Here is a 27170-nt window from a genome sequence, read left to right as displayed (position 1 = left end):
GAGCCCATGAAATAACATAGCCTGACAAATGGAATGAACACAAAATAAGTCTTTATTTACAGAACTCCCAGGAGCTGTTCCTTCACAGGGCCCAAGACATAGTGTGGGTAAACCTCTGCGGTTCAGGAAACAGAGTCATCAAACATTCTAGCAGCAGACCTAACAGTTTATGACTTGCCAGGGCTGCCACACCCCAAACAAAGCCTTTTAGTTCTCAAAACAAATGTGCAATATTCAGTTCAGTCATAGCAATGGTTAACTCAGCCAGATCACAAGCAGCTATATGTATTCTGTAATGGCATAGGCTTGGGCTTCAGTTCCTTCCTCCCAGGGCCTCCTAAACATCTACCCGGCCTTGCCTTTTGAACTTCCCAGTTGGGACTCTGCCCCTTCCAGTTTACATACTCCCGGGGTGGGACCTGCACTTTTAAGGTGTCCCAGGCTACTTAAAGAGGGACTTTTCTTAAGGGTGAGGGGCAATGTTCTATAAACCCCGTCACAGGCCCTTAACTAAACAGCATAAAAACATGTTAAATGCTTGCTTCAGGATTTAACACATTAGTACATAAGTACATAAGTACATAAGTAGTGCCATACTGGGAAAGACCAAAGGTCCATCTAGCCCAGCATCCTGTCACCGACAGTGGCCAATCCAGGTCAAGGGCACCTGGCACGCTCCCATTAAGATGTTTGAATTAATATAAATTTTTCTTCACTAATGTGGATGTTAAAATTAAATAGTAAGAACAAGAATAGTCATGCTGGGTCAAATCAATGGTCCATCTAGCCCAGTATCTTGTTTCTAACAGTGACCAATCCAGGTCACAAGTACCTGGCAGAAACCCAAATCAGTAGCAACGTTCCATGCAACCAACCCAAGGGCAAACAGTGGCTTCCCTCATGTCCATCTCAATAACAAACTATGGACTTTTGCTCCAGGAACTTGTCCAAACCTTTTTTTAAACTCAGATATGTTAACCACTGTTATCACATCCTCTGGCAGCAAGTTCCAGAGCTTAAATATTCTTTGAGTGAAAAAATATTCCTCATATTTGTTTTAAAAGTATTTCACTGTAATTTCGAGTACTGATTTCCAGAAAGTCACTATTTACACATGGAAAGCTGCACAATGTATATGTCACAAAGGGACAGAGATTGAGTGGAACCAAATCTACATGAGTATTCCCTATTTCAGAAGAGCGCTCATGTGTATGTCCAGTATTTTAGCTGATTCTTTGCATAAACAAATTTTTCAAAAATACTCAACCCAGCCAGCCCTTTACAGGATGAATTAAGGGAGAATCCTCCTTATTCCCCTCCTTGAGTGCTTACCCCTCCTAAGTAGAAATAATAATAATTGCAGCCTCTGTATGTAATAGCAGCATTGACACATGTAGATTTTCAAAATGACTGACATATGTGTAAGCTGTGAAAAACATGTGTCAGCACTTACATGTGTAGGTTGCTAAGTTTCCTCTGTTGATTTTTTCCATATTTATAATTGTAAAATGGATGCTCCTGCTACACATACTGCCACATACACATCTACATGTATTTTATAAAAGGCTCAATTTTAGCAGATCCTTTTCTAAAATACAACCGAACTGTACACATTCCAACGTGGATGTACCAATCTCTGTCTAAAACGGGCATTCAAAACCTTTATCCAAAGTTGTTCTCCACTATAATACATTCTTATGTACTTCTTATTACCGTTCAGTTGTTACAAACCGTCAAGTCTAATGCGAGGGACACATCAAACCCTAAATGTTAGTTTTGATTCTTAATTGCCAGGTGAATCAAATAGTTTGAATCCCACTATTTGGATTTTCAGACACTCCTAAGATATGTATACTAAGAAATAGAAAGCAAGGAATACCCTGCTTTAGGATCAAGAAGAATTGACCAAAAGGTATTCACATCTGTAAGAAAAACAGTAGTGTCACATGGAGCCAACGCCTCTCTCCTGCAGCTACTTTATCCTCGAAAAGTGGATGATAAGAACTTCCTTCAACAACTTTACCTCTAGCAAGCTCAATATTCTGCAATCTCACCTGAACGGTGGTGATCTGGACAGTCTCTCTGAAAGTGTTCCACGGATCTACAAATCTTACAGCAGCCCCCTAGGCAAAAAAACAGTGCACCAGGTTACACCTACTAGTACTTAACTGCAAGATATATTCGTGAATACAGTATTACGTTCTCTTTAGTATCTCATCTGTGCATTTCCATCAGTGTCCCATTTACAAAGAAGGTGCCAAAATAAAGGTACTTCTAGTTTTCCAACTAATGGAAAAGTGCACACAATTTTGCTCCAGGTACATACCAGAAGAAATCCTCCCCAAAAAACTTGTGAGATAGGTTTAATCTAATCTAGTAAATTATCATCCTGATAGATGTACGTGTTCCACAATTCTAACATGGCAAATCATCATTTCATTGATTGTACAACAGAATACCTAGTTTTGAAATTCCCTAAAGGTCATCAATAGAATTCATACAGCATATAAACGACATGTTCTACAAATAGAAGACAAGAGATGGTTCAAATGTGATTGCAGCCAGGAACCCAAGACTATGGAGCATACTGCATCAGTTTGTCTATTAAGTTCTGCCACATGGTAGATCAATTGCAGTGCTGTGTACGATTCTGTGAAGACCTGGGTCAGGTCTCTGCTCCCTTCACTGCAATACTGGGAAGGCAACATTCACAGCTCCTTGGTGAAGGTGTCCACTACTGCATAATGGTGACACCTACTGGTCAGATTCAAAATTATCCAATGAAGGACCCACAGACTGTTTCCCTGACAAAGGACCACCATTATTTTTTTTTTGTTACATTTGTACCCCGCGCTTTCCCACTCATGGCAGGCTCAATGCGGCTTACATATTGTATACAGGTACTTATTTGTACCTGGGGCAATGGAAGGTTAAGTGACTTGCCCAGAATCACAAGGAGCTGCCTGTGTCTGAAGTGGGAATCAAACTCAGTTCCTCAGTTCCTCAGTTCCCCAGGACCAAAGTCCACCACCCTAACCACTAGGCCACTCCTCTCTTATAAACAAGAAGTTGCAAATGAAAGCCTGTGACAGTGGCTAAAGGTCAGTTCTGAGTTAGAAACACAAAGGATTAGAAATTACCACATTCCTCCATGTGGTATCTCAGTCCATTCAATGGACTACCAATAAGACGGGCATTTGAAGCTTTATAACAATGCAAATGGGATCGTGAAGTGCCAAAATCCCAAACAATTATAAAGGAAACATCACTAACCGATAAATCAGGAGGAAAAGCCTCAGTATAAAAAAAACCTACTAAGCATGAATCAATAATAGGCATAAAAACTAGGGCTATACTAAATATTTGTATTCGATTCGGCCCCAAATAGTGCCCTAAATACATTATTCGTATTCGGCCAAATAGTGATTTAAATTTGAATACGAATAATCTGGGACTCTGTGCTAAGTCCTACTGAAATAAGCACGATCTCCGATTTCATTTTGCTTCTTTCGTTGTTATTTATTATTTTATTTATTTATTTAGATTTTGCTCACACCTTTTTCAGTAGTAGCTCAAGGTGAGCTATATTCAGGTACACTGGACATTTCTCTGTCCCAGGAGGGCTCACAATCTAAGTTTGTACCTGAGGCAATGGAGGGTTAAGTGACTTGCGCAAGATCACAAGAAGCAGCAGCGGGATTTGAACCGGCCACCTCTGGATTGCAAGACTGGTGCTCTAACCACTAGGCCACTCCTCCAATGTCCATTATTCATATTCAGTATTCGAATTCAGCTGAATAATATTTTTCATTATTCGTATTCAGTTGAATAGTAAAATATGCTATTCAGTACAGCTCTATAAAAACCTTTGTGAATAAAGTCAAAATTACACATGAAACTCATGAAGACTGCACAGATAAAATTTTTATTAAAAATACAAATGATACAGAAAAGACAAATTCTCCTTTATATGGCACATTGGCTCCACCCAGTGCATCTCAGGATTCACCATGTGGGATAGGGTACCACCATTTTGAGGATGATGGCACATACAGCAGGATTGAATGACATTACTCCTGCCTCACTTAAGGTACATGGTAAGGGGTCTGGGGAGGGGTTCAGGAGGGTGTTATTAGTCACTAGGGTGTGGGAGTTTTCTGGAGTGGAGGGGTTCATGTGTGTGTGTGGGGTGGGGAGGTGCCACTAGACACCAGGGATAACATTTTTAAATCGTGTTGGGGGAGGGAGAGGGAGCCAATGCAAAAAGGTATCCAGGGCAAGGTAGTTAGGTTGGGAGACTATGCTGCCCTGTATTTGGCACAGCAAAACAATAAGAGGAAATGAACCGCAACTAGGCGTAGTAGTAGAAAGACAAGCAGACCAACAGTCTGAAGAGATGTGCAGTTTATTAGAACTATCACGCAACATGGCCACATTTCACCCAAAGACTGCATCAAGGTAAAAACTAATATGTAAACAATAGAATTAAAATCAAAGAAATAATAAACAACAACAGCAACTCATAATCTAACAATTAAAATTAAAGATAACATTAAAACTCACGTGATGATAACAAAAAGTTCAATGTGCAAAAGTGTGTCCACCACATGCACAAAACAACCACAACCATAAACAAACAAATTCACATAAATGAGTGATTTCTTTTCACAAGATCCACCATATCACTTGAGCGCACAGCATAAGCCAAATCAGACAGTTGTAAAATTAAATCATGCAATTAACAGAATAAGACAGTTAAAAATGGAAACCGCACCAAAAGGGAGCACATACCTACTGGGAAGTTAAATCAAAATTTCCCCTAATATTCAAAGCAAATGAAAAAGCCTATTTGTTTTTAAGCTACTGAAGCAGTGAAGCCAACTGCAATTTTAAAAGAAAAAAAAATCTTCTTAAAGCCCTTAAGCAATTCATACTCACAGTACAGCACTTCTCAGAGCAGAAGCATTTCCACCATACTGGCAAACAGAGTGAATCTGCCAACTTGTTTGTGCAGCTGATTTTATTTCCTTTCAGGTTAAAAGTCAGCTATCATAATAGTATTCTAAATGTAGAAAAACTTTAAAAAGGTGTCTAAAAATGCCAAATACAATTAATAACAGGTAGAATAATGATTATAATGTGAAAGCCATATCTGTAAGATTTTACAACCAACATTTCAAAAATGGGGGGGGGGGGGGGGGGGGGGGGACGGAAAAAAACAGATTGTGTAAATGCATAAAAGTTAAAACAGAGGGTAGGAATTGAAGCAGCTCACCCTATCAACCTAAAATCGCTAATTTTTAGGTTAAAATGCTGGAAAATTGCTTCAAAAACTGTAAAAAGTTATAAAGGCCACGTGTTCCAGCAGCCATTTTCTATGCGTTCCAATGATGCAAAAATATCACTGGAACCAGATAGTGCTATGTGTACTATGAAAACATGAGAAATCACTACTAAAAAAACTTAAGATCTCATAAAACTGATCAAAATTGCTACAAATGATCACATAACACATAAATGTAAAATACTGAATACATGATACAGATGTTAATATGCATAAAATGAGTATAAATACATGAGAAAAGCATTATCATATATTAAAAGCAAATAACCAACATACATAACTAAAAACCAAATACGAAATCAAATTGAATCCATGTATATTAACAACAGTAAAATTCCAACAAATATAGCATTAAATCCACTTGTAAAATTCATGTGGTTATTGCTTAAAAATTGATCCTTTTGGTGCCTATAAAAATACAGATAGATCTGATTCAAACCTATAGGTGTCACAGTGTTACATTTAAAAATAAATCTCTGCTTCCCCTGTAGTAAGATCCTATCAGTGTCTCCTCCTCTCCAATGTGGGACCACTTGTGTAATACTGTAAACCTTAACTCATCAAACCTATGCCCTTTGGCTTGCATGTGCTTCACTAAGGGTTTCTCAGATATGCTCCTCTTAATGGCATTATGGTGTTCAATGATGCGCTTATTCAGCTCTCTTTTTGTTTTCTCTACATACAGAAGTTTGCATAAGCAGACAAATACATACACAACATGTGCGTTTTTGCAATTACAGAACTGGCATAACTCAAATCTATCTCCAGTAAATGGATGAACAAAAACCTTAGTTTTAGAATTAACGTGATAGACCGAGCAATTCAAACAGGGAAAATGTCCCCAAACAGTGTCAGTCTTCCGTGAAATTGGGAGAGCGGAAGGTGCAAGTATATCTTTCAAATTTCTATTTCTTTTGAATGCAACCATCATTTATTTTGAAATTGAGGAACAGACTATATAATTGACCAACGTTTCTTGAGCATACATATTATATCACGGGACAGATGGTCGTAGAATAACATGCAAACTATTTTATCTTGGAATTCTTTAACTGCACTTTTAAGGGAATCCCTGTCTTGTTGTTCTACCCTATCAAATCCTTCTCTGATGTATTTACTAGGGTATCCTCTTTCATAGAATCTGGAGGCCATTCATTTAGCTTGTCATATCCTGTTTTTCAGAACATATCCTTTTTACCCACAAGAACCAAGTTACATTTCATTTCAAGGACCTACTGTGATAACTTTCATAATGTAGCAATTAATTTACATCAGTTGACTTGCGACATACAGTGGTTGTAAATTTCACATTTTTATATTGAATCTTAAGTCCAAAAATGAAATTTCATTTTTATTAAAATTTAATTGAAACCTCAAATTGTTATCCCTATTGTTTAACCAGTGATACAATGTCAAAAGTGTATCATCTCCTGCCCAATCCATGAAGATATCATCTACGTACCTGTGCCACAAAATGAAATTATCTTTGAGCATAGTTAGTCAGGAATTTATCTTCAAAGGTTGCTACATAGAGGGTTGGCTAGTGAGGGGGCCATAGTGACCCTCAAGGTAGTGCCCTTTATTTGGTTATAAAACAAACCTTCAAAGTAAAAGTAATTCTCTTTTAATGCTAACGTAGCCAGTTCCACTATATATTCTGTTGGGATTTTTAGATTGGTCTGGGAGCTGCGGGGGAATCCGTTGGGGAGAGGGGGGAAGAGTATACCCAGAGTGAACAGGGAAAAGGGGTGAGGGATGGGGACCCACACCCCTTGGGCAAGGCCCCGCAGGACCGAGCCAAAGCCTCACAAAGTTGCACTAAGAAGTGCAACTGGGGGTTTGGATCCAAGCTCTGTGCTCCGAGGTACAGTCCTGAGTCTGTGACCTGGGAGCAGCCGTTAGGCTCGATCATGTTGTGCGGCTGCGGCCAGCAGAACAGGGAGCTAGGCCAGGGACAGGAGTACCGTTAGCCCAACCTAGAAAAAAGTATTGGATTCTTCCAGGGAGCACCTTCCTTTATGCTGGTGATGTCAATGGCAGAATTAAGTATTCTCTACCTCCACCTTGGTGGGAAGGGATAACACCCATTGGTTCAGAATGCTGGATATGATGCTAAGAAACGCACATTAGTAAATAGGTCCCACTGCAAAAAATGGGGCCTGTGAAAATAGGACACACTAGAACACATTAATGCCTTTTGGTACATCTTGTCCTAAACACAACATATCAATTATTTTTGCTTTTAAAGGCTTTTCCTGTGTAAAAAATTCCTTAGTCCTTCTCTACCAAGATGAAAGTACTTTTCCTGTATATAAAACAATAAAACACACACATTTCTTTCTTACTACTTTTTTTTTTGTTACATTTGTACCCCGCGCTTTCCCACTCATGGCAGGCTCAATGCGGCTTACATGGGGCAATGGAGGGTTAAGTGACTTGCCCAGAGTCACAAGGAGCTGCCTGTGCCTGAAGTGGGAATTGAACTCAGTTCCTCAGGACCAAAGTCCATCACCCTAACCGATTTAAACATGGTATGCTCTCAGCAGAGCCTGAACCTCAAGCTGAAATCTGCTATATTAATGAAATCCTGCTTGAACAAACATGCCCTCACCTTCAGCATATAAGCCTTTAGGATTGTCGGGGCATGACCTTGACAGATGACCCATCTCACCACAAATGAAACACTGAGCATAAGGAAACTCTCCTGAAAGAGAAAATGTATTAATACTTAAAGTACAACAGTATTTATTATAAGTCATTAAAAAATTGATTGATAATTTAGTATTTCCATCATATCTGTCTACAGTTTTCTCTCTAGACATCAAGGATGTGAAAGGAAAGACTTTTTGCCACCTGATTTTTAGACCTTTTCAGTTTTTTCACAAATTTGTTTTAATAAAAATGTCAACATTAAAACTGATTTAGTGTAAGCTAACCCCCTAATTCTATATATGGCGCTAAAAACTGCATGCAGAAATTTGGGTGCGCTCCCAATTTCCACACGCAATTTAAATTTCATAACAAGCCAATTAGCACTGATAATTGGGTGCCAATTAGCACTGATAATTGGCAATAATTAAATTACGCACACCTCTTTTAGTCGTTATTCTATAAAGAAGATGGACACATAATTTTTTTGTGTGCACATCCAAAAAGTGGGTATGGCTATGGGAGAGGCATGGGCGGGTCAGGAGCACTCCAGGAATTTGCACTCAGTGTTGTAGAATTAGGCTGACCCATGCCTAATGTAAATGTGAGGATCTACAAAGCTGGGCACTGATCCCGGTGATAGGCACTATAGTATAAACGGCACCCAACTTTGAGCGTCATTTATAGAATAGCGTTTTGCACTCATTTACAGAATTTGGTCCTAAAAGGGCAATTCTATAACCTGTGTGTGCTACAGTGGGGGAAATAAGTATTTGATCCCTTGCTGATTTTGTAAGTTTGCCCACTGACAAAGACATGAGCAGCCCATAATTGAAGGGTAGGTTATTGGTAACAGTGAGAGATAGCACATCACAAATTAAATCCGGAAAATCACATTGTGGAAAGTATATGAATTTATTTGCATTCTGCAGAGGGAAATAAGTATTTAATCCCTCTGGCAAACAAGACCTAATACTTGGTGGCAAAACCCTTGTTGGCAAGCACAGCGGTCAGACGTCTTCTGTAGTTGATGATGAGGTTTGCACACATGTCAGGAGGAATTTTGGTCCACTCCTCTTTGCAGATCATCTCTAAATCATTAAGAGTTCTGGGCTGTCGCTTGGCAACTCGCAGCTTCAGCTCCCTCCATAAGTTTTCAATGGGATTAAGGTCTGGTGACTGGCTAGGCCACTCCATGACCCTAATGTGCTTCTTCCTGAGCCACTCCTTTGTTGCCTTGGCTGTATGTTTTGGGTCATTGTCGTGCTGGAAGACCCAGCCACGACCCATTTTTAAGGCCCTGGCGGAGGGAAGGAGGTTGTCACTCAGAATTGTACGGTACATGGCCCCATCCATTCTCCCATTGATGCGGTGAAGTAGTCCTGTGCCCTTAGCAGAGAAACACCCCCAAAACATAACATTTCCACCTCCATGCTTGACAGTGGGGACGGTGTTCTTTGGGTCATAGGCAGCATTTCTCTTCCTCCAAACACGGCGAGTTGAGTTCATGCCAAAGAGCTCAATTTTTGTCTCATCTGACCACAGCACCTTCTCCCAATCACTCTCGGCATCATCCAGGTGTTCACTGGCAAACTTCAGACGGGCCGTCACATGTGCCTTCCGGAGCAGGGGGACCTTGCGGGCACTGCAGGATTGCAATCCGTTATGTCGTAATGTGTTACCAATGGTTTTCGTGGTGACAGTGGTCCCAGCTGCCTTGAGATCATTGACAAGTTCCCCCCTTGTAGTTGTAGGCTGATTTCTAACCTTCCTCATGATCAAGGATACCCCACGAGGTGAGATTTTGCGTGGAGCCCCAGATCTTTGTCGATTGACAGTCATTTTGTACTTCTTCCATTTTCTTACTATGGCACCAACAGTTGTCTCCTTCTCGCCCAGCGTCTTACTGATGGTTTTGTAGCCCATTCCAGCCTTGTGCAGGTGTATGATCTTGTCCCTGACATCCTTAGACAGCTCCTTGCTCTTGGCCATTTTGTAGAGGTTAGAGTCTGACTGATTCACTGAGTCTGTGGACAGGTGTCTTTCATACAGGTGACCATTGCCGACAGCTGTCTGTCATGCAGGTAACGAGTTGATTTGGAGCATCTACCTGGTCTGTAGGGGCCAGATCTCTTACTGGTTGGTGGGGGATCAAATACTTATTTCCCTCTGCAGAATGCAAATAAATTCATATACTTTCCACAATGTGATTTTCCGGATTTAATTTGTGATGTGCTATCTCTCACTGTTACCAATAACCTACCCTTCAATTATGGGCTGCTCATGTCTTTGTCAGTGGGCAAACTTACAAAATCAGCAAGGGATCAAATACTTATTTCCCCCACTGTACACATGTAAACGTTCAGAATCCTAGCACCTACACATGTATGTGCAAATATACCCATGTAAACAATAGCAGGGCACCTAAGAGCGATTCTACAAACACCTGCTTAAATTTAGGGAGTGGGTACTTGTAAGGGGGAAGGTGGAAGTTTTCAGGATATCTGCAATGATTAATCTGATAAGCACATCTGTACCTTAGTGGCAGGAATTGCACCTTGAATTCAGGTAAAAATATTCACAAATAAAATTCACAAGTTTGTACACTGTGCATATACTTGCAAACTCCACTTGTGCTCTGCCCAGCCCAAACCCCAGTTACACCTACTGGCAAAGTACAAGACACATACATTTACACCAGTCGGAATAGTCTTTACATGCATGTGTCACCACATACATGCTACTAAGAGCCAGATGCACTAAAACCCCCACAAAAAGCTCTTACCTTAGCGATCCTCATTGCTGCGAACCGATTCTGAGAAAGTCGGGCATGCATGAAGGAAATCGTATGCAAATGAGCTGCTCGCTGTTAGCTCATTTGAATGTGATTTCCTTCTTTGGGGGGGGGGGGGGGGGGCAGTCGGTCAGCTGAGTATGCGCAGATCAGCCAATCGCTAAGAGAAGCTAATCTGCGCATGCTACTACTACTATTAAACATTTCTATAGCGCTACTAGACTTACGCAGCGCTGTACAAATTAACATGAAAAAGACAGTCCCTGCTCAACAGAGCTTACAAGCTAAATTGGACAGACGAACAGACAGCTAGGGGTTGGGAAATTGCAGTGCTCAGAGCATCTTTCATACACTCACAGAAGCTGCGTATATGAAAGCCGTATAAAACTTCTTTTTTCCTTGAAAATTGTTCTTGAAAACTGTGCCGAGCAGCACACAGCACTGGGGAACTGTTGTGCTGCAAACAGACGAGGCAGCAAATCACTCCTCCAGTTGCTATGAGAGGTTTCTGCTGCCAGCCAATCACAGTGAGTTTAGCTGACACCAGAGAAGCTATATGTGCAGTGATTGGTGCTGGAACACGAGGAGGCGGAACAAGCAGGAGAGCTCCGGAGTGGGGGATATGTAGCATTTGTAGCTGAACTCGCTGTGATTGGCTGCTGGAACATAAGGAGGCGGGACAAGCAGGAGAGCTCCGGAGTGGGGAATTTGTAGCATTTGTAGCTGAGCCGCAGTGTTGCCAGGTGGGCGGTTTTCCGCGACCCACCGCGGGAAATTTTTGCCCGCGGCGGGTTGCAGTTTTTTGGGCGGCTTTTTGGGTTTCTGTGTGGTTTTTTGGGCGGCTTTTTGCCTTTTTCGGCCGCGGGGGGGCGGGGTTAGTGACGTTTTGGGCGGGCCGATGACGTGGGAGGCGGGGCCGATGACGGGGAGGCGGGGCCGGTGACGGCGGGGGCGGGGCCGATGACGGCGGGGTGGGGGTGTCAGGGGCGGGGTTTGTGTTTGGGCGGGTTTTGGGCTGGTTTTTGGGCTGGATTGGGCTAGAAAAAAATTTTCCACCTGGCAACCCTGCTGAGCCGTGCAAAGCTTTTTTTTTTTTAAACTGCTGTGTTTTGAGGGGCAGCAAACTGTTCCATTAGGAGGAGAGAACAGTGGTGATTAAACAGAAATGCTTACTACACACACGTGGAAGGCACTCTTTAGCATGCATTTTTATCACTCCGGGCTCCAAACACTTCACTGCCTTCCCTGCTCCATCGTGTCTCCTCTCTCCAGTATCCTTCTGCTCTTGCAGAGTGGCAAAGGTGGCTGTGGAACTGTCAGGATCGACAGCGCCAGACCTCACGTTAAGATTTCAGTGCTGAAGATAGGGTTTGCTTCTGTGCATCCGGTCGGAAAACGGTTGTGCATTGCCTTGCTAGTATATTTGTATAGTAATTAGTTCCTTATAATAGCTTTGCATTCCGTTTTCGTTAACTACTATCGTGATAGGAGACAGTCATTTTGTGCATGCCGCGTTTTGCTCCTTGCTCGCTAAACCGGATAGAACTAGTTTAAAAACCATGTTGCTGGCTCGTTAGGTTTAGTGCATCTGGCCCTAAGTAAAATTTAGCCCCTTAAAGTGCTTTTAAAATTTCCATGGTATTCACACAGAGCTTGGAAGAGATGTGCCTGCCTTTCAAACCTTACACTAGGCCAGGGATAGGCAACAGGTCCTCGAGCGCCACAAGTACATCAACTTGTGAGGCATTTTACTGATTATGTAAGTAATTTTATACTGCATTTTGTTGTCAATTTTGGGGATGTTGTATGTTTTCTGCTGTTTTATTATACTGTATGTTTTATTTTTGTGAGTGATGCTGTAATCCGCTTAGATGTATTGGATAGGTGGGATATACATTTGACAGTAAAATAAAGTTTTCAGGATATCTACAATGAATATACACGAGATAGATTTGCATACAATGCATTCAAATCCATTGTAGATATCCTGAAAACCTGATATACCTGTGGCACTCGAGGACTAGATTTGCCTATCCCTGCACTAGGCAGCGTCATGCTTAATCTGCTTCCAGCTTGAAGTCCTGACCTCAAACCTCAGAACCATGGGTGGAAGAGCACGAGATGAGGATCTCCAATTATGGGCAACAATTATAAGTATCAGAAAGAGACTATTTATATGGATTCATCTACCCTACACAGTAAAGTAAATGGCCTTTTTAGGGTGAATTGTTGCTTTGAGAATTTCAAGTCATTGATCAAATGCTATCCTATCCCCACACCATGATTAAAAATATGCCACTATACCAAGAGCCGGGTCTACTTTGGCTCTGCACTTGTTGAGTTCATGCTCTGTAGATCCACAGCGATAGCAAATTCCAGTTCCCATCTCCTGAATTCTATGGGTTTCTGGGCAGTCTGCGAGTCCATGACCAGGCTTTCGACAGTGGAAACACAACTAAAATGACAGAAAGAAACAGAAGTTATTATATTGTTTCATACATGTATAAAGATAGGCAGTGAGGGGAGATATGATAGAGGTCTATAAAATAATGAGTGGAGTGGATCGGGTAGCCATGAATCGCTTGTTTACTCTTTCCAAAAATACTAGGACTAGGGGGCAAGCAATGAAGCTACGAAGTAGCTAATTTAAAACAAATCGGAGAAAATATTTCTTCACTCAACTTGTAATTAAACTCTGGAATTCGTTGCCAGAGAATGCTGTAAAAGTAGTTAGCTTAGCGGGGTTTAAAAAGATTTGGATGGCTTCCTACAGGAAAAGTCCGTAGACTTGAGGAAAATCCACTGCTTATTTCTAGGATAAGCAGCATAAAATGTATTGTACTTTTTTGGGGATCTTGCCAGGTACTTATGACCTGGATTGGCCACTGTTAGAAACAGGATGCTGGGCTTGATAGACCTTTGTTCTGTCCCAGTATGGTAATACTTACGTACTTATGTAGTGCGCATCACAGAAAGCAACCAAATTTTTAAAAAGAGTCAGAAGTAAAAATTTAATGGAAAGTGGAAAGAAAATTAAGTGTTTGGGAGTGGCACTAACAAAGGGACTTTCATGTCCTTGCATGTCTGAACTTTGTTTTTGGTTTGTGGTAGCTTTTCAGTTTGGACTCTTATTGAGAAGCTTCCCCACTCAACTCTAAATTTTAAGTTTAGTTATTGTATATATTGTATTTTATAAAATTTTATGTATATACATTTGTAAACTGCATAGGTATAGGTGGTATATAAGTCAATAAACCATAACCATAACTCTTGTTCTCTCCAAACAGTTAACTACTTGAGTCACATCCAGTAACTTTTGTTGCTGCAGTTAGATGAGAAAGGAAAAATTATGTTCTTTCCTGATAATTTTCTTTTCATTAGTCCTTCACACTATTCTAGACTAGTGGAAACAGGGAATAAATTGGTGGAGATAGAAAATCCTGACCTGAGTTACACCTTATAAGCCTTGCTAGGCACTGCCTGTGTTCGGTATTTACATAGACAAAACAGTGGAAACAGGAAATAAACAGGAACAAACAGCCTCAAAGCACTTAAACCAACTGTAACAGAACTGAAACTTGAGAGAGCCAAACCCCCCTCTAGATCCATGCATTAGAAATACTGCTTCTTCATTTTCTATTGAACACTACAGTTGAACCACTGGAGAGGCCTATTTAATAGTATGAAGGACCAGTGGAAAGAAAAATTATCAAGAAGAACGTAATTTTTCCTTCTGAAGCATCCTTTCACACTATTCCAGACTAGTGGAATGTCCAAAAGCAATCCCTAATGAGGGCAGGATTCAGGCACCACCACCTGCAGAACTGTAGCCCCAAATGCTGCTTCCGAGCCAGCTGCCACATTCACTTGATAATGCCTAGTAGAGGTATGCAAGGTTGCTCAAATAGCGGCTATGCAAATGTCTGCAGGGAAGACCAACCATGCCTCTGCCCAAGAGGATGTAGTACTCCTCGTGGAATGAGCTCGCACAGCCTCGGAAGGCAGTTTACCTGCAAACACGTATGCTGAAGAGATTGCTTCCTTTAAGCACCTTGCAACTGTAGGTTTAAAGATGCTGCTTGGCCGTTTCTGCATACTGAGCACCATGAAAAGCCCGTCTGTCCTCCAAAACTCATTTGTAATTTCCAAGTATCGAATCAAGAATAAGCCTCACATTCTAAAGCTTCAAAGTAGAATACTGAAATGCACACACCTCCCTATGAAATGAAGAAAGGAAGGAACTGCCCTCAGGAGAAACCCCAGCTTCAGTAAAGCAAAGAAAAGGGTCATGACAGGACAGGGTTTGAAGAACCGAGACATGGTGAGCCAAGGCCACACACACAAAAAAAAAACCATCTTCAATGTCAAATCCTTAATAGAAGCCTGCTTGAGGGGTTCAAAAGTTTACTGCTTCTCCCCACCCCTCCCGTCCTGAAGCAGCTTTTGTGAAACAAGGGGTCCTTTCATCGAGCATATGAAGACAGAGTGGATGTTTTTGAGTTGGGATGTGAAACAAGTGGACAAGTTTCAGTAAGTGGATCGATATTAGAATAGCAAGTTAAGTAGCACTGGCAGTGCACTGCTTCTGTGCTTCCTCCTTTACTGAAGAGAAAATAAATATTCTTTCATCTAGGGGCAGTTGTTTATAATTATACTGGGCATATTACAATGTAAAGATTGATTATAGAGAGTTCCATCTGTTACTTAATAGGAGTAGCCCTATCAGCTTTTTTTCAACAGTGGATTTTTTCTCAGTTTGAATTTTTGGTTGTTTTTCCACTGTTATGTTTGCTGTGGCGTTGAAGCCAGTGATAGTAGCCCCTTTGAGGTTTTTGTAATTAGCCATTGTAGGCTTTCCTCAGGGTGGTTGAGGCTTCTTTTATTTAATTAATGCTTTTAGTGGTTTGGCATTTCTCTATTTCAATTTGAGAGCAAAAAAAGTTTTCATTTTGTATAGACATATCTTTTATACACTTTTTGAACCATTTCAATTCTAAAAGTCAAACTGAAATAGGGTACAGTATAATAGGTAGTTCATTGTCAGTGGCTGTAGTTATTGTAAGGTTCTGCTTCTCTATTATGGATCAATTTTCTATTTTTCTGTTTGCATTCTTCTTTGTCTTGATGTGCTCCTCTTTTTGGGAAGGTTCTCTCTTTTCGGGAAGGTTCTCTCTTTTCTACGGTGGAAAATACGAGAATATATTGGAGTAATTCGGATATACTTTTTCTGTGATCTTCCCGTTGTGTTCTTCTGTATTTCTTGTAGAATCCTTCTTTACTCTTATTTTTTCAGCTACTTGTTTGGAGAACCATACAGACTTCCTGTTTCTCTTGTGTTTGTTTACCTTCCTCACTTAAAGATCAGTTGCCATATTTATAGCAGTCTTCAGCTTGAACCACAGATTTTCCACAGCTCCTTCTGCAGGTACTCTCCCATTTTATCAACATCACTTTGTCTGAAGAGTGTTGTTCTCGTTCTCTCTCAGTCTCTCGAACTTCCAAGTGACAAGTTAAGAGCAAAATGGTCACTGGCACTCTTTCAGAAACAACAACAATTTGCTGAACACAATGACCATTTCAAGCAGAACAGCACCTGTGCCCCTTCTGGCAGGTTATGGTACTGTGCAGCCCTGAAGCTCTATTCCCAAAACAATGGAAACCACTCTTTCCATAGTATTCTGCCACCCGGCTAATTTTGAGTGATCACAGCTAAGGGTGAGAAGGTGAAGGTCCTAGTCAATCCTAGGACCTTCTTCTGAGAATAATAAATGCAGTACAAAGCTGAGTACTTATGGTGCTTCTTGAATACTGGTTATTTGTTTACTGGGAATTCATGTAACAAAATTACAGACCAGTGGCCTCTATCCCTTTATGGATTATCTGTCCTCCTTTTCCCTTCTTCACCATACACAATCTGGCTTCAGACCCAATTTCAGCACGGACACAGTTCTTGTTGGATTATTTGTAGTAAATAATTAGCAGATTTTAGTACACACAGCTTCAGCTTTAGAAATGTTAATTTCTTTCTTCATCTCTCTCTCATTCACCCCTGAATAATTCACTGCTGAGTCACTTTAAAGTTGAAGTAACAAAACATCTGTTTACTCACAGTTTGTAGTTAGATTATAATCAGACAGGCTTATATTTACATATTACTATACATTTGTCTTATCAGCTCCTTCCATGTGCTTAGATGGTAATGGATGCTCACACCACCATAGATCCTCTCAGGTTAGGAGAGATCATGAGCTCCATGTGCTCCATGTGCTGTATCTAACCCCCACAGGAAGTTGCATAGCTGTGTGACCCCTCTAAGTAATTCACATCAGAGGTCACAGAGTAATCACAGAGAAATAATAGGTGACAGGCAATGCATGCAAAAATACAATACATTCCAACAAACCCCTTCTCATGCATAACTGTCATGCAATTATTTATTCATACAAAGTCCAAGCTTTATACGCAGATTCACAAAATGTTCTCTGGGTAACGGTTTGGTCATGATGTCAGCTGTCATCTCACTGGTGTGACAATAGTGTAGACTGATGACCCCTTCTTTTGCCAACTCTCGCACGTTGTGGTATTTCGTTGCGATGTGCTTGGTACGTGACTGAACCTTGTCATTCTGTGACAGTCGGATGCAGCTCTGATTATCTTCCATTATCTGGATTGGTCTCTTTTCAGCTATTCCAAAATCCAGCAAAAGTTTTTCAATCCACATCAGTTCTCTGCACGCTTCCGATACGGCCACGTATTCAGCTTCTGTAGAAGACAAACTCACAATACTTTGTTTATGACTGGCCCATGAAATTTGTACATTTCCATACATAAACACATATCCACTTGTGGATTTATAATCAGAATGATCCCCTGCCCAATCTGAATCACAGTAACATATTAGTTTTGGATTACTATTGGCTGAAATCTTTAATTTACAATCAATGGTACCCTTTAAATACCTTACCATCCTTTTAACTGCAGTCCAATCTGATTTGGTAGGTGAGCTGACCCTTCTGCTCAAAATTCCTACTGCATTTGCTATATCAGCCCTGTATGTTGTAGCTAGATATAAAAGCTTACCTATGGCTGATCTATATTGGATGTTATCTGGTAAAGGTTCTCTTACTGTTTCATCCTTCAGAAAATCAGTGATCATGGGAGTGCTTACAACTTGGGCATCTTGCATACCTAAACTTTCAATAAGCTCATTTATTTTCTGCTTCTGGCTTAGAAGATAAGAACCATCATTTTGTTTCTCAATTTCTATACCAAGATAGTATGACACATTACCCAGTTCTTTTATCTCAACATTGAGGTTTAAACACTTTACAATGTCCTTGTACTCTTGCTCACTTTTGCTTGCAATGAGCAGATCATCAACAAAAGCTAAAATGTATGCATATTGTCCATTTGTGCACCTAGTGTACAAGCATTTATCTGCTTCACCTTGCTTAAATCCTAAATTTGTCAATATTTCATGCAATTTTTCATTCCAACATTTTGCACTTTGCTTTAATCCATAAAGACCTTTGTTTAATTTACACACTAGCTGTCTTTGTTTTGTATTTATGAAACCTGTTGGTTGTTCCATGTACAAGTCTTCAGTTATTTCTCCGTGAAGAAACGCTGTTTTCACATCAATGTGTTTGACTTGCATGCCTTTTGAGACTGCAATGCTCAGAAGTGTTCTTATTGTCGTGTGTTTCACTACAGGTGCAAACACTTCATCAAAATCTTCTCCATATTTTTGAAGATATCCCTTTGCGACTAATCTGGCTTTATACCTTTCCACTTTTCCTTGTGCATTCCTTTTTAACTTGAATACCCATTTGCATCCTATAGCTTTCTTGCCAGGAGGTAATTTTGTAAGAATCCAAGTATTATTTTTATCCAATGCATCAATTTCTTCTTGTGCAGCTTTATGCCATTCAGCAGCTTCTTCTGCTGGCATTTTCTCAATCTCATCCCATGTTAAGGGCTCTTGAGCTTCTGCTGACTTTGTTAGGTAAGACAGTCTTGGGGGTGGAACTCCTTTGTTTTCCCTGGATGAGCGTCTGACAACAGGTTGGTCTGACCTTTCCGCATCCTCTAAATCTGAGAGTTCTTCTCCAATTGATTCCCCTTCTCCAACTGTACTGTCTTCTTCAATGATCCTTTCTGTGTCTGCTTCCTCTGCCTGTTCCTCGTTAGATACAGGTGAGTTGCTTTCAGACATCTGCCTTGGTATGGCATTTATATACACTGGCATGTCTATTATGGTTCTAGTTTCATATTCTGGATGATAAGGCTCATCTGGGATAATCCAGCCTTTATCAACCCTTTTGTTTTCATCAAAATATGTAACATGTCTTATGCCAACAATGCCAGTTTTCAGATTCAAAATTCTATATCCTTTGTGTCCTGGAGCATAGCCAACTAAAATGCCCCTTTCTGTTGTGGAATCCAGCTTATGCCTTCTTTGCTTTGGTACATGAGCATATGCTGTACTTCCAAATGTTCTTATGTGTGACAGGTTTGGCTTCCTACCATGCCATGTCTCATGTGGTGTGCGCTCAGCGCCTTTAGTTGGCATTCTGTTTTGTAGGTACACTGCTGTGAGAATGGCTTCCCCCCATAGTCTTTTAGGGAGATTGCTATCTGACAGCATACATCTGGTCATTTCCACAAGTGACCTAAATTTTCTCTCTGCAACAGAATTTTGCTCTGGTGTATAAGCTACTGTTGTGATATGCTGAATGCCTTCCTGTTCTAGAAATGTGCGCATGCTTTGTGAAGTGAACTCACCACCATTGTCGGTCTGAAGAACCTTTGGTTTTCTTTCAAATTTATTGCTCACCATGGCTACGTATTTCTTCAGCATGTCTGTGACTTGACTTTTCTCTTTCAGCAAATAGGCCACACAATATCTAGAGAAATCATCCAAGAATATTAGCACAAATCTGTTATTTCCCAATGATGGGATATTAAACGGTCCACATAAGTCACTGTGTATTAAGTCCAGCACTTTATTACTCCTATTTCCTGTGTATGCAGGAAATGAGGGTCTCACACCTTTTTGAGTAACACAGTCTATGCATTTCTCCATTTCACCAGCATCTGCACTTATCTGAATGCCGGTGGCCAGTTGCTTACTGTGAAGATCCTGGATCACCTTAAAATCACGATGTCCCAGGCGGCGGTGCCAGATTTCCGGACTACATTTACCATCATTCTTCCTTACTTGCGCCATATGTGAGGCTTCACCTGAAATACTCAGTTTATAAACATCATTATGCATAAAAGCTTCAGCATACACTTCATCATTTTTAGAGATTGTGCACTTACTGTTTTCAAAATGAATCACAAATCCCTTCTTATCTAATGTAGATACACTAAGCATATTGCAAACTGCTTGGGGAATATACAAGACATCACTTACAGGAATTTCTTTAACTTCATTAGACACTTTGCATTTTAAGAATCCAATACCTTTTGCTTGGATCTTAGCAGTCCCTGCGTTTGCAGTTTTAAGAATACCTTCCTCTGGACACATTTCCTGAAAGAAATCTTTACAATTGGTTAAATGGCATGTGCTCCCCGAATCCAAAATCCAAGTACTTTCATTTGAATTATTATTTACCATAGTCAAAGATTTTTCTGCCATTAGAAAGCCCTTGTGTTTATCTTTGTCCTTCATACATTTCCTGGTTTGAAAATTCTTTAGTTCCATTGGCTTAGGTGAGCTAGAGGGAGTGTTTTGTGTTTCCTTACACCATTTAGATACATGTCCCTCCTTTCCACATGAGTAGCAAATCAGCTTGCCCTTGGGTGGAGTTTTCCCATAGCTCCGCCTTCCTCTGTTCTTTGCCAAGAAATTTGTTTCATTTCTCTCTGACTGACTTTGAGAACACATCTCCTCAGAATCATTTATTATGCATTCCTGCCTTAGTTTTGATGTTGTCTGTTCAAAAGATTGCCCTTCAATGGCCTCATTTACAGACCTAAAAACATCAAACTTCTTTGATAGTGAGGTAAAAAGAAATGCTCTTTTCAATGCATCACACATGGGAATTCCAGAAAGTTCTAACTTTTGAAATGAAGACATAAGATGCATAATGTGATCATTACATTTACTTTTATCCCTTAATTTGGTTTCATTCAACTCTGCCAGCCAAATTGGTTGCTGCTTTGCATATGTAGTTGCATACATAGTTCTCAGTTTATATAAAATGTCCTTTGGTGTATCTTTTCCCTCCACTAATATGGCTTGTTTCTCTGAGAGAGCTTCCAAAAGCATGCACTTCACATAATAGTTTGCATTGTCCCATTCAGCCATATTTTCAGCTGTTCTGTCTTGGTCTAAGCATATATTTAATCCTTTTGCTCGAAGGAGACATATGAATCTTAGTTCCCACTGCTGATAATTAAACTCAGTTAATCTAGGCACCTTGAGAGAATAGAACAATGGTGAATTTCTTCCCTCAGCCATTTTCTTAGCCTTCTGTCTGCTGTGTGGGGGGAGAGAGAGACAGACTGAATCTTTCCTTTAAAACTTAAGAGAAAAATGTGGCCTTTTTTTCTGCCTGGTAATATTTCTCTTCTTTATCAATTCCTGAGCCCTGGGCCCATAACCCTTTTGTTGGATTATTTGTAGTAAATAATTAGCAGATTTTAGTACACACAGCTTCAGCTTTAGAAATGTTAATTTCTTTCTTCATCTCTCTCTCATTCACCCCTGAATAATTCACTGCTGAGTCACTTTAAAGTTGAAGTAACAAAACATCTGTTTACTCACAGTTTGTAGTTAGATTATAATCAGACAGGCTTATATTTACATATTACTATACATTTGTCTTATCAGCTCCTTCCATGTGCTTAGATGGTAATGGATGCTCACACCACCATAGATCCTCTCAGGTTAGGAGAGATCATGAGCTCCATGTGCTCCATGTGCTGTATCTAACCCCCACAGGAAGTTGCATAGCTGTGTGACCCCTCTAAGTAATTCACATCAGAGGTCACAGAGTAATCACAGAGAAATAATAGGTGACAGGCAATGCATGCAAAAATACAATACATTCCAACAGTTCTAACCACATTAATTGCTAACTTCAGGAAAGAAATTACCCAAGGTAGGAAATTTATCCTTATGCAATTTGATATGTCAAGTGCATTCGATGTGGCAGACCAGAATATGCTACTTGAACTAATAGACAACTTAGGTATAGGAGGGTCTGTTCTAAATTGGTTCTGAGGATTTTTAAAATCTAGATCCTATGAAGTCAAATCTCCTAATTCCATCTCCCCACAATGGGTTCCAAACTGCAGAGTTCCACAGGGATTCCCCATCTTATTCAATATTATGATGTCCCCCTTAGAAAAGGTGCTCGATGCTCATGGTTATAATAATTTAATTTATGCGGATGACGTAACCATCTACATCCCTTACAAAGATTCTACTGAAGAAGTGCTATCTATCTTCAAATCAGGTCTAAACCTGATCGAGAATTGGGCCTCCACCTTTAAACTAAAATTGAATAGAGTGAAAACAAAATTTCTGTTATCTAACCCTCACCATGTCATAAACTGCCACAACTTCATACTGGTAATGTAACTTATTCACTGGCGTTCCAACTAAAGATACTTGGTATAATAATTGATTCCTATTTTATTCGACATCCAAGTCCAAGCAGTCATCACAAAAACCATTAAAGCAATGTGGAAACTAAAAAGAATCAGGCATCTCTTCCCTAATGATACGTTTAGAACCCTAGTACAAACATTACTATTATCACACTTCGATTATTGCTATTGCCAGCAAATGGCTATAAGGAATCTTCTTTGAAAAAACTGCAGACAGCTCAAAATACAGCATCCAGATTAGTCTACAAGGCTTTCCTTTGAGGAAAGGCTAAAGCAGCTGGTGCTCTTCAGCTTGGAGAAAAGGAAGCTGAAGGGAGATAAGATAGAGGTCTATAAAATAATGAGTGGAGTGGAATGGGTAGACGTAAAGCGTTTGTTTACGCTTTCCAAAAATACTAGGACTAGGGGGCATGCGATGAAGCTACAAAGTAGTAAATTTAAAACAAATCGGAGAAGATTTTTCTTCACTCAACGTGTAATTTAACGCTGGAATTCATTGCCAGAGAATGTGGTAAAGGCAGTTAGCTTAGCAGAGTTTAAAAAAAAAAGGTTTGGACAGCTTCCTAAAGGAAAAGTCCATGGACCATTTTTAAATTGGATTTGGGGATAATGCACTATTTCTGGGATAAGCAGAATAAAATGTTTTGTACTTTTTTGGGATCTTGCCAGGTATTTGTGACCTGGATTGGCCACTGTTGGAAACAGGATGCTGTGCTTGATGGACCTTTGGTCTGTCCCGGTATGGCAATACTTATATACTTATGAGATTCAAAAGTGCAGCCCCTTTGTTTATAAAGTTACATTGGCTCCCAATCAAAGTCAGAACATTCAAACAATATACATTTGCTTTCTAAACTCTTTATGGCTTAACCCCCGATTATATGCAATGTTTAACTGATCTCCCCCTTTTGCAACGCTCTCCCTGGTTCAAGAGATTATCCAACCCTCCACTATCCCCATTGCAAAAATCTGATCTACAAGTCAATCTATATGTCAGGATCCCCTTACCTCTGTACCAAATGGTAGAATTCCCTCCTGGAATTCATCAGATGGGAACATATTTATGCAATTTCTCAATTCCATTCTAATTGTTATTATATATAGATGACTATAAATTGTTACCTTCTTGCATCTGGCATTCGTTTCCATATTACATATTGTAACTATTCAATCCTTATTTATTTTATTACTACTTAATGTATGCTATCCACAGTGCGTTTTTTCTAACATAAAAGGTGCCGGTACTCAAATGCCAGGCCACCCTTCAGGGGTGAGGTGATCACTGAGGGGCCCACCCCACAATGATCAGGCACCCTGCAACCAGTCACAGAATCTATGAGAATTGATGTACAGGGCCTGAGCTCTTTCACATAAACTTAGGGACCATGGGTCAATTTTAGTAGACAATGAAAAAGATGCCGGTACTCAGTACCCCCAAGTATCCCCACAAAAAAAGCCCTGGCTATCCAACATCATTTTTTGTACTGTTAATCACAAGTTGTTAGCCACATTGAACCTGATCTATTGGGGGTAATGTGGGATATAAATTAAACAAATTAATAAATAAAATAAATAAATGAGAAGAGTAACATCAAATACCCATCTGCCCAGAAGGGTCCACGCCAGATTCTAACATGTGAATCAGCACTGAAAAACCTTAAACCCTTACACCATCTTTTGGCTTCCCAAATCCGGAACACTGTGAATAGCAGAACCATTTCCTTGTTCAGTCTGTCACAGAAAGCTAAAATTTCATCTCATTACAAAAATAAAATCTATTTCAAGAAAGCAGAAAGCAAGCATTAGACCTTAAGGGGCTCATTTTCAAAGCACTTAGACTTAAGTTCCATAGTAACTATGGAACTTTGTAAGTCTTAAGTGCTTTGAAAATACGCCTCTATATGTAACTTAATGTCCCATTTACTGCTTCAGTGACGGAGAGGAGGGGAGAACTCACCATCTGAATTTTCTTTTTCATCTGCCTCTTGACTCTCCTAGAGTCCCGCCGCTGATCTTTCTTTATTGCTACTGTAATGTCCTCTTTGCTGTCTGCACCTGTTACCCTCCCATTCTGTGTGTCATGTGTTGTCTGCTTTAAATAGTCCTCAAATCCATTCACGTCTTCATTAGAGTACTCTTTTTTCTTGTTACTCTTCTTCTGTTTTGCTGGACGCAGGTCACTCTGTTTGAGAGAAGTCTTCTGCAAAGAATGTGTGCCACTCCCATGCAGCTTTCCTTTCTGCGGGTTGCCTCTTTTCCCAGTGCTGATGGAGCCTTGCTTCATGTCCTCCCATGGCGTTGCATCCAGAGTTTTCTTTCTGTTGTTTGCACGTGCCCAACGGGTCATGGGAACAACTTCAGAGATACTCCACAGGGCTCAAATACTGCAGAGAAAAAAACCAGTTCATTAAAGATTCTTTTGAACATGAACACGAAGAACCACAACTCATTTCTGCATTCCAGTCAAAAAATTTATCTTAACAAAACTCGGTGTTACGTCTTTTCTAAAATTGTAGCTCCCCTGACAGAGTTATGAAAGCAAGAAAAAGCCAAATTACTTTTACAGAAAAAATACACAGTGGTTTCAAAAGTGAGGACTCCGGCATTTTTCTCTGCCTTGCATGTGCATGGATGAGGAGTTTCACTCCGATACAAATTATCAAGTAGGCACTGCTGCTCCTTACCTGCAGGTTAGTACCACCACTGAGGTAAAGGTGTTCACCAGCATCATAGACCCAGAAAATGCTCCTAAACAGACATAAGAATAGCCATACTAGGTCAGACCAAAGGTCCATCTAGACCAGTATCCTATATTCAGAAGGCCAATCCAGCTCACAAGTACCTGGCAGAAACCCAATTAGTAGTACCATTTCATGCTACCAATCCTGTGACAAGCAGTGGCTTCCCCTATGTCCATCTCAATAACAAACTATGGACTTTTCCTCCAGGAACCTGTCCAAACCTTAACCCAGATATGCCGCCGTTACCACATCCTCTGTCAATGAGTTCCACAGTTTAACTATTCTTTGAGTGAAAAAATATTTCCTCCTATTTGTTATAAACGTATTTCAATACTATTTCATTGAACGTCCCCTGGTCTTTGTATTTTTTGAATAAGTGAAAAATAGATTCACCTCCACCCACTCCACACAACTCAGGATTTTATAGAACTCAATCATATCCCCTCAAAGCAGTCTCTTCCAAGAGCTGAAGAGCCCTAACCTTTATAGCTTTTCCTCATATGGGATTAGATCCATCCCCTCTATCATTTTGGTCATTCTTCTTTGAACCCTTTCTAATTCTGCTATATCTTTTTTGAGATATGGCGAACAGAACTGAACACAAGGTGAGGTCACACCATGGAGTGATACAGAGGCATTATAATATTTTTGGTCTTATTTTGCATCCCCCTCCTAATAACGTCTAGCATCCTGTTTGCTTTTTTGGCCACCACCGCACACTGGGCAGAAAATTTCAATGTATTGTCTACAATGACACCTAGGTCTTTTTCTTGACTGCTGACTTTTAAAGTAGACCCTAACATCAGATAACTATGATTCGGATTAGTCTTCCCAATGTGTATCACTTTGCATTTGCCTACATTAAAATCCATCTGCCATTTGGATGCCCAGTCTTCCAGTTTCCTAAAGTCTTCCTGCAATTTTTCACAATTCGCAAGCGTTCCAACAACTTTGAATAGTTTCATGTCATCTGCATATTTAATCACCTCACTCACTGTTCTGATTTCTAACAGTGTTCTATTGATTGTCCTCCTTCCACCAGGTCTACTACATCAACCCCTTTAGTGCTATATACTCCCTGTTTCTCCTTTCCTCCAGTGTATACATGTTCAGGTCAGCAAGTCTCTTGTCATATGTCTTGTAACGCAAACCCCATCCCATCCCATCCTCGTAGCTTTTCTTTACACCGCTTCAATTCTTTTTACCTCCTTTTTACACCCTGATGCACCTTCGGTCTGTCCCAGTATGGCAACGTTTATATTCTGATGTCTCGACTTTTTTTTTTTTTAATTCTTCTATCCCTACCACTTCCCCAGAACAGCATTCCAAGTATCCACCATCCTTTTTGCAAAGATACCAAGTCCCACGCATTCGCCTGTGCTCACACTGTGACACGCCGCGCAACCCTCCTCACACACCCAACTCCGTCAAACTCATACCTGAAGTCGCCTACTAACAATCCCACTGAGTTCCTTCCCCTACACAACTTCCCTACTTCTCTCCTTCTGGCCTCTATATTCGCCTTGCCGGAAACAGGAAATTGCGTCATAGGGGAGCGCAGTATGTCCGAAATGAAATCGAAACTGGACGGAGTCGGTTAATTAAGTACCGTCCAATGTCGATGCAGTGGTGTTCCGTAAAAGTATGCAAGGATACCCATGTTACCTGCTTTACATACGCTTGAATCTCACCGTAATTTGATTGTAATAAAAGAGCTTTTTCCATGTGATATATTCAGCGCAGCCGCACTTGTTTTCTGTGCTGGGGGGCGACTAAAGGCGGGCTGATGCAGCGGGACTTACCAAGGAGGTTGGATTGAGAGCAGGAGACGGGGAGGAGGAAAACCTAACACAAGGAAGGAGGCGGGGTGAGCCTATCTAGCCTATTATATTGGCTGAAGTCAATAGGCGGAGCTTACCGCTATAGTGGTTCAAAAAGGACAATATGTATGTAACGCTTTTGAAAACAAAAGCAAAAACGATTATTAGAAATAAGGGATTGCCTATGCTGGTTCATTTGT

At 40.5% G+C, this 27170-nt stretch overlaps 1 protein-coding gene across 5 annotated transcripts; it reads right to left on the bottom strand.

Annotated features, from left to right (window-relative positions):
- Positions 1 to 2020: 2020 nt before the first annotated feature.
- LOC115459274 (zinc finger CCHC domain-containing protein 9-like) lies at positions 2021 to 26981 on the bottom strand. 5 transcript variants are annotated; one of them, XM_030189125.1, is made up of 6 exons: positions 26590 to 26672; positions 25094 to 25157; positions 24367 to 24793; positions 13092 to 13242; positions 7956 to 8048; positions 2021 to 2123 (listed from the first exon to the last, which is right to left on the bottom strand). In XM_030189125.1, exons 3-6 carry the CDS (start codon positions 24754 to 24756, stop codon positions 2035 to 2037), a joined length of 723 nt encoding a protein of 240 aa, XP_030044985.1. In that variant the 5' UTR covers positions 24757 to 24793; positions 25094 to 25157; positions 26590 to 26672; the 3' UTR covers positions 2021 to 2034. The 5 variants fall into 5 exon arrangements, with proteins under 5 accessions (XP_030044985.1, XP_030044988.1, XP_030044986.1 ...); XM_030189128.1 differs by lacking the exons at positions 25094 to 25157; positions 26590 to 26672 and adding an exon at positions 26953 to 26981; XM_030189126.1 differs by lacking the exons at positions 25094 to 25157; positions 26590 to 26672 and adding an exon at positions 26842 to 26938.
- Between the last annotated feature and the right edge of the window lie 189 nt (positions 26982 to 27170).

The sequence above is a fragment of the Microcaecilia unicolor genome, unplaced genomic scaffold (genome assembly GCF_901765095.1).
Source record: "Microcaecilia unicolor unplaced genomic scaffold, aMicUni1.1, whole genome shotgun sequence".
NCBI classification, from domain to species: Eukaryota; Metazoa; Chordata; class Amphibia; order Gymnophiona; family Siphonopidae; genus Microcaecilia; species Microcaecilia unicolor.
The sequence above is the reverse complement of the archived record's forward strand: the minus strand, read 5'-3'. Positions and strand labels throughout refer to the sequence as shown.

What these genes read in the sequence shown, in the direction of transcription:
- LOC115459274 (XM_030189128.1), bottom strand. Translation starts at nt 24,756, where the DNA reads ATGACCCGTTGGGCACGTGCAAACAACAGAAAGAAAACTCTGGATGCA. An exon ending in TGAAAAAGAAAATTCAGATG is followed by an intron (nt 13,243 to 24,366) that starts GTGAGTTCTCCC and finishes CTGTCATTTTAG; the next exon opens with TTGTGTTTCCACTGTCGAAA. An exon ending in TAAAGGCTTATATGCTGAAG is followed by an intron (nt 2,124 to 7,955) that starts GTGAGGGCATGT and finishes TTTTTTGCCTAG; the next exon opens with GGGGCTGCTGTAAGATTTGT.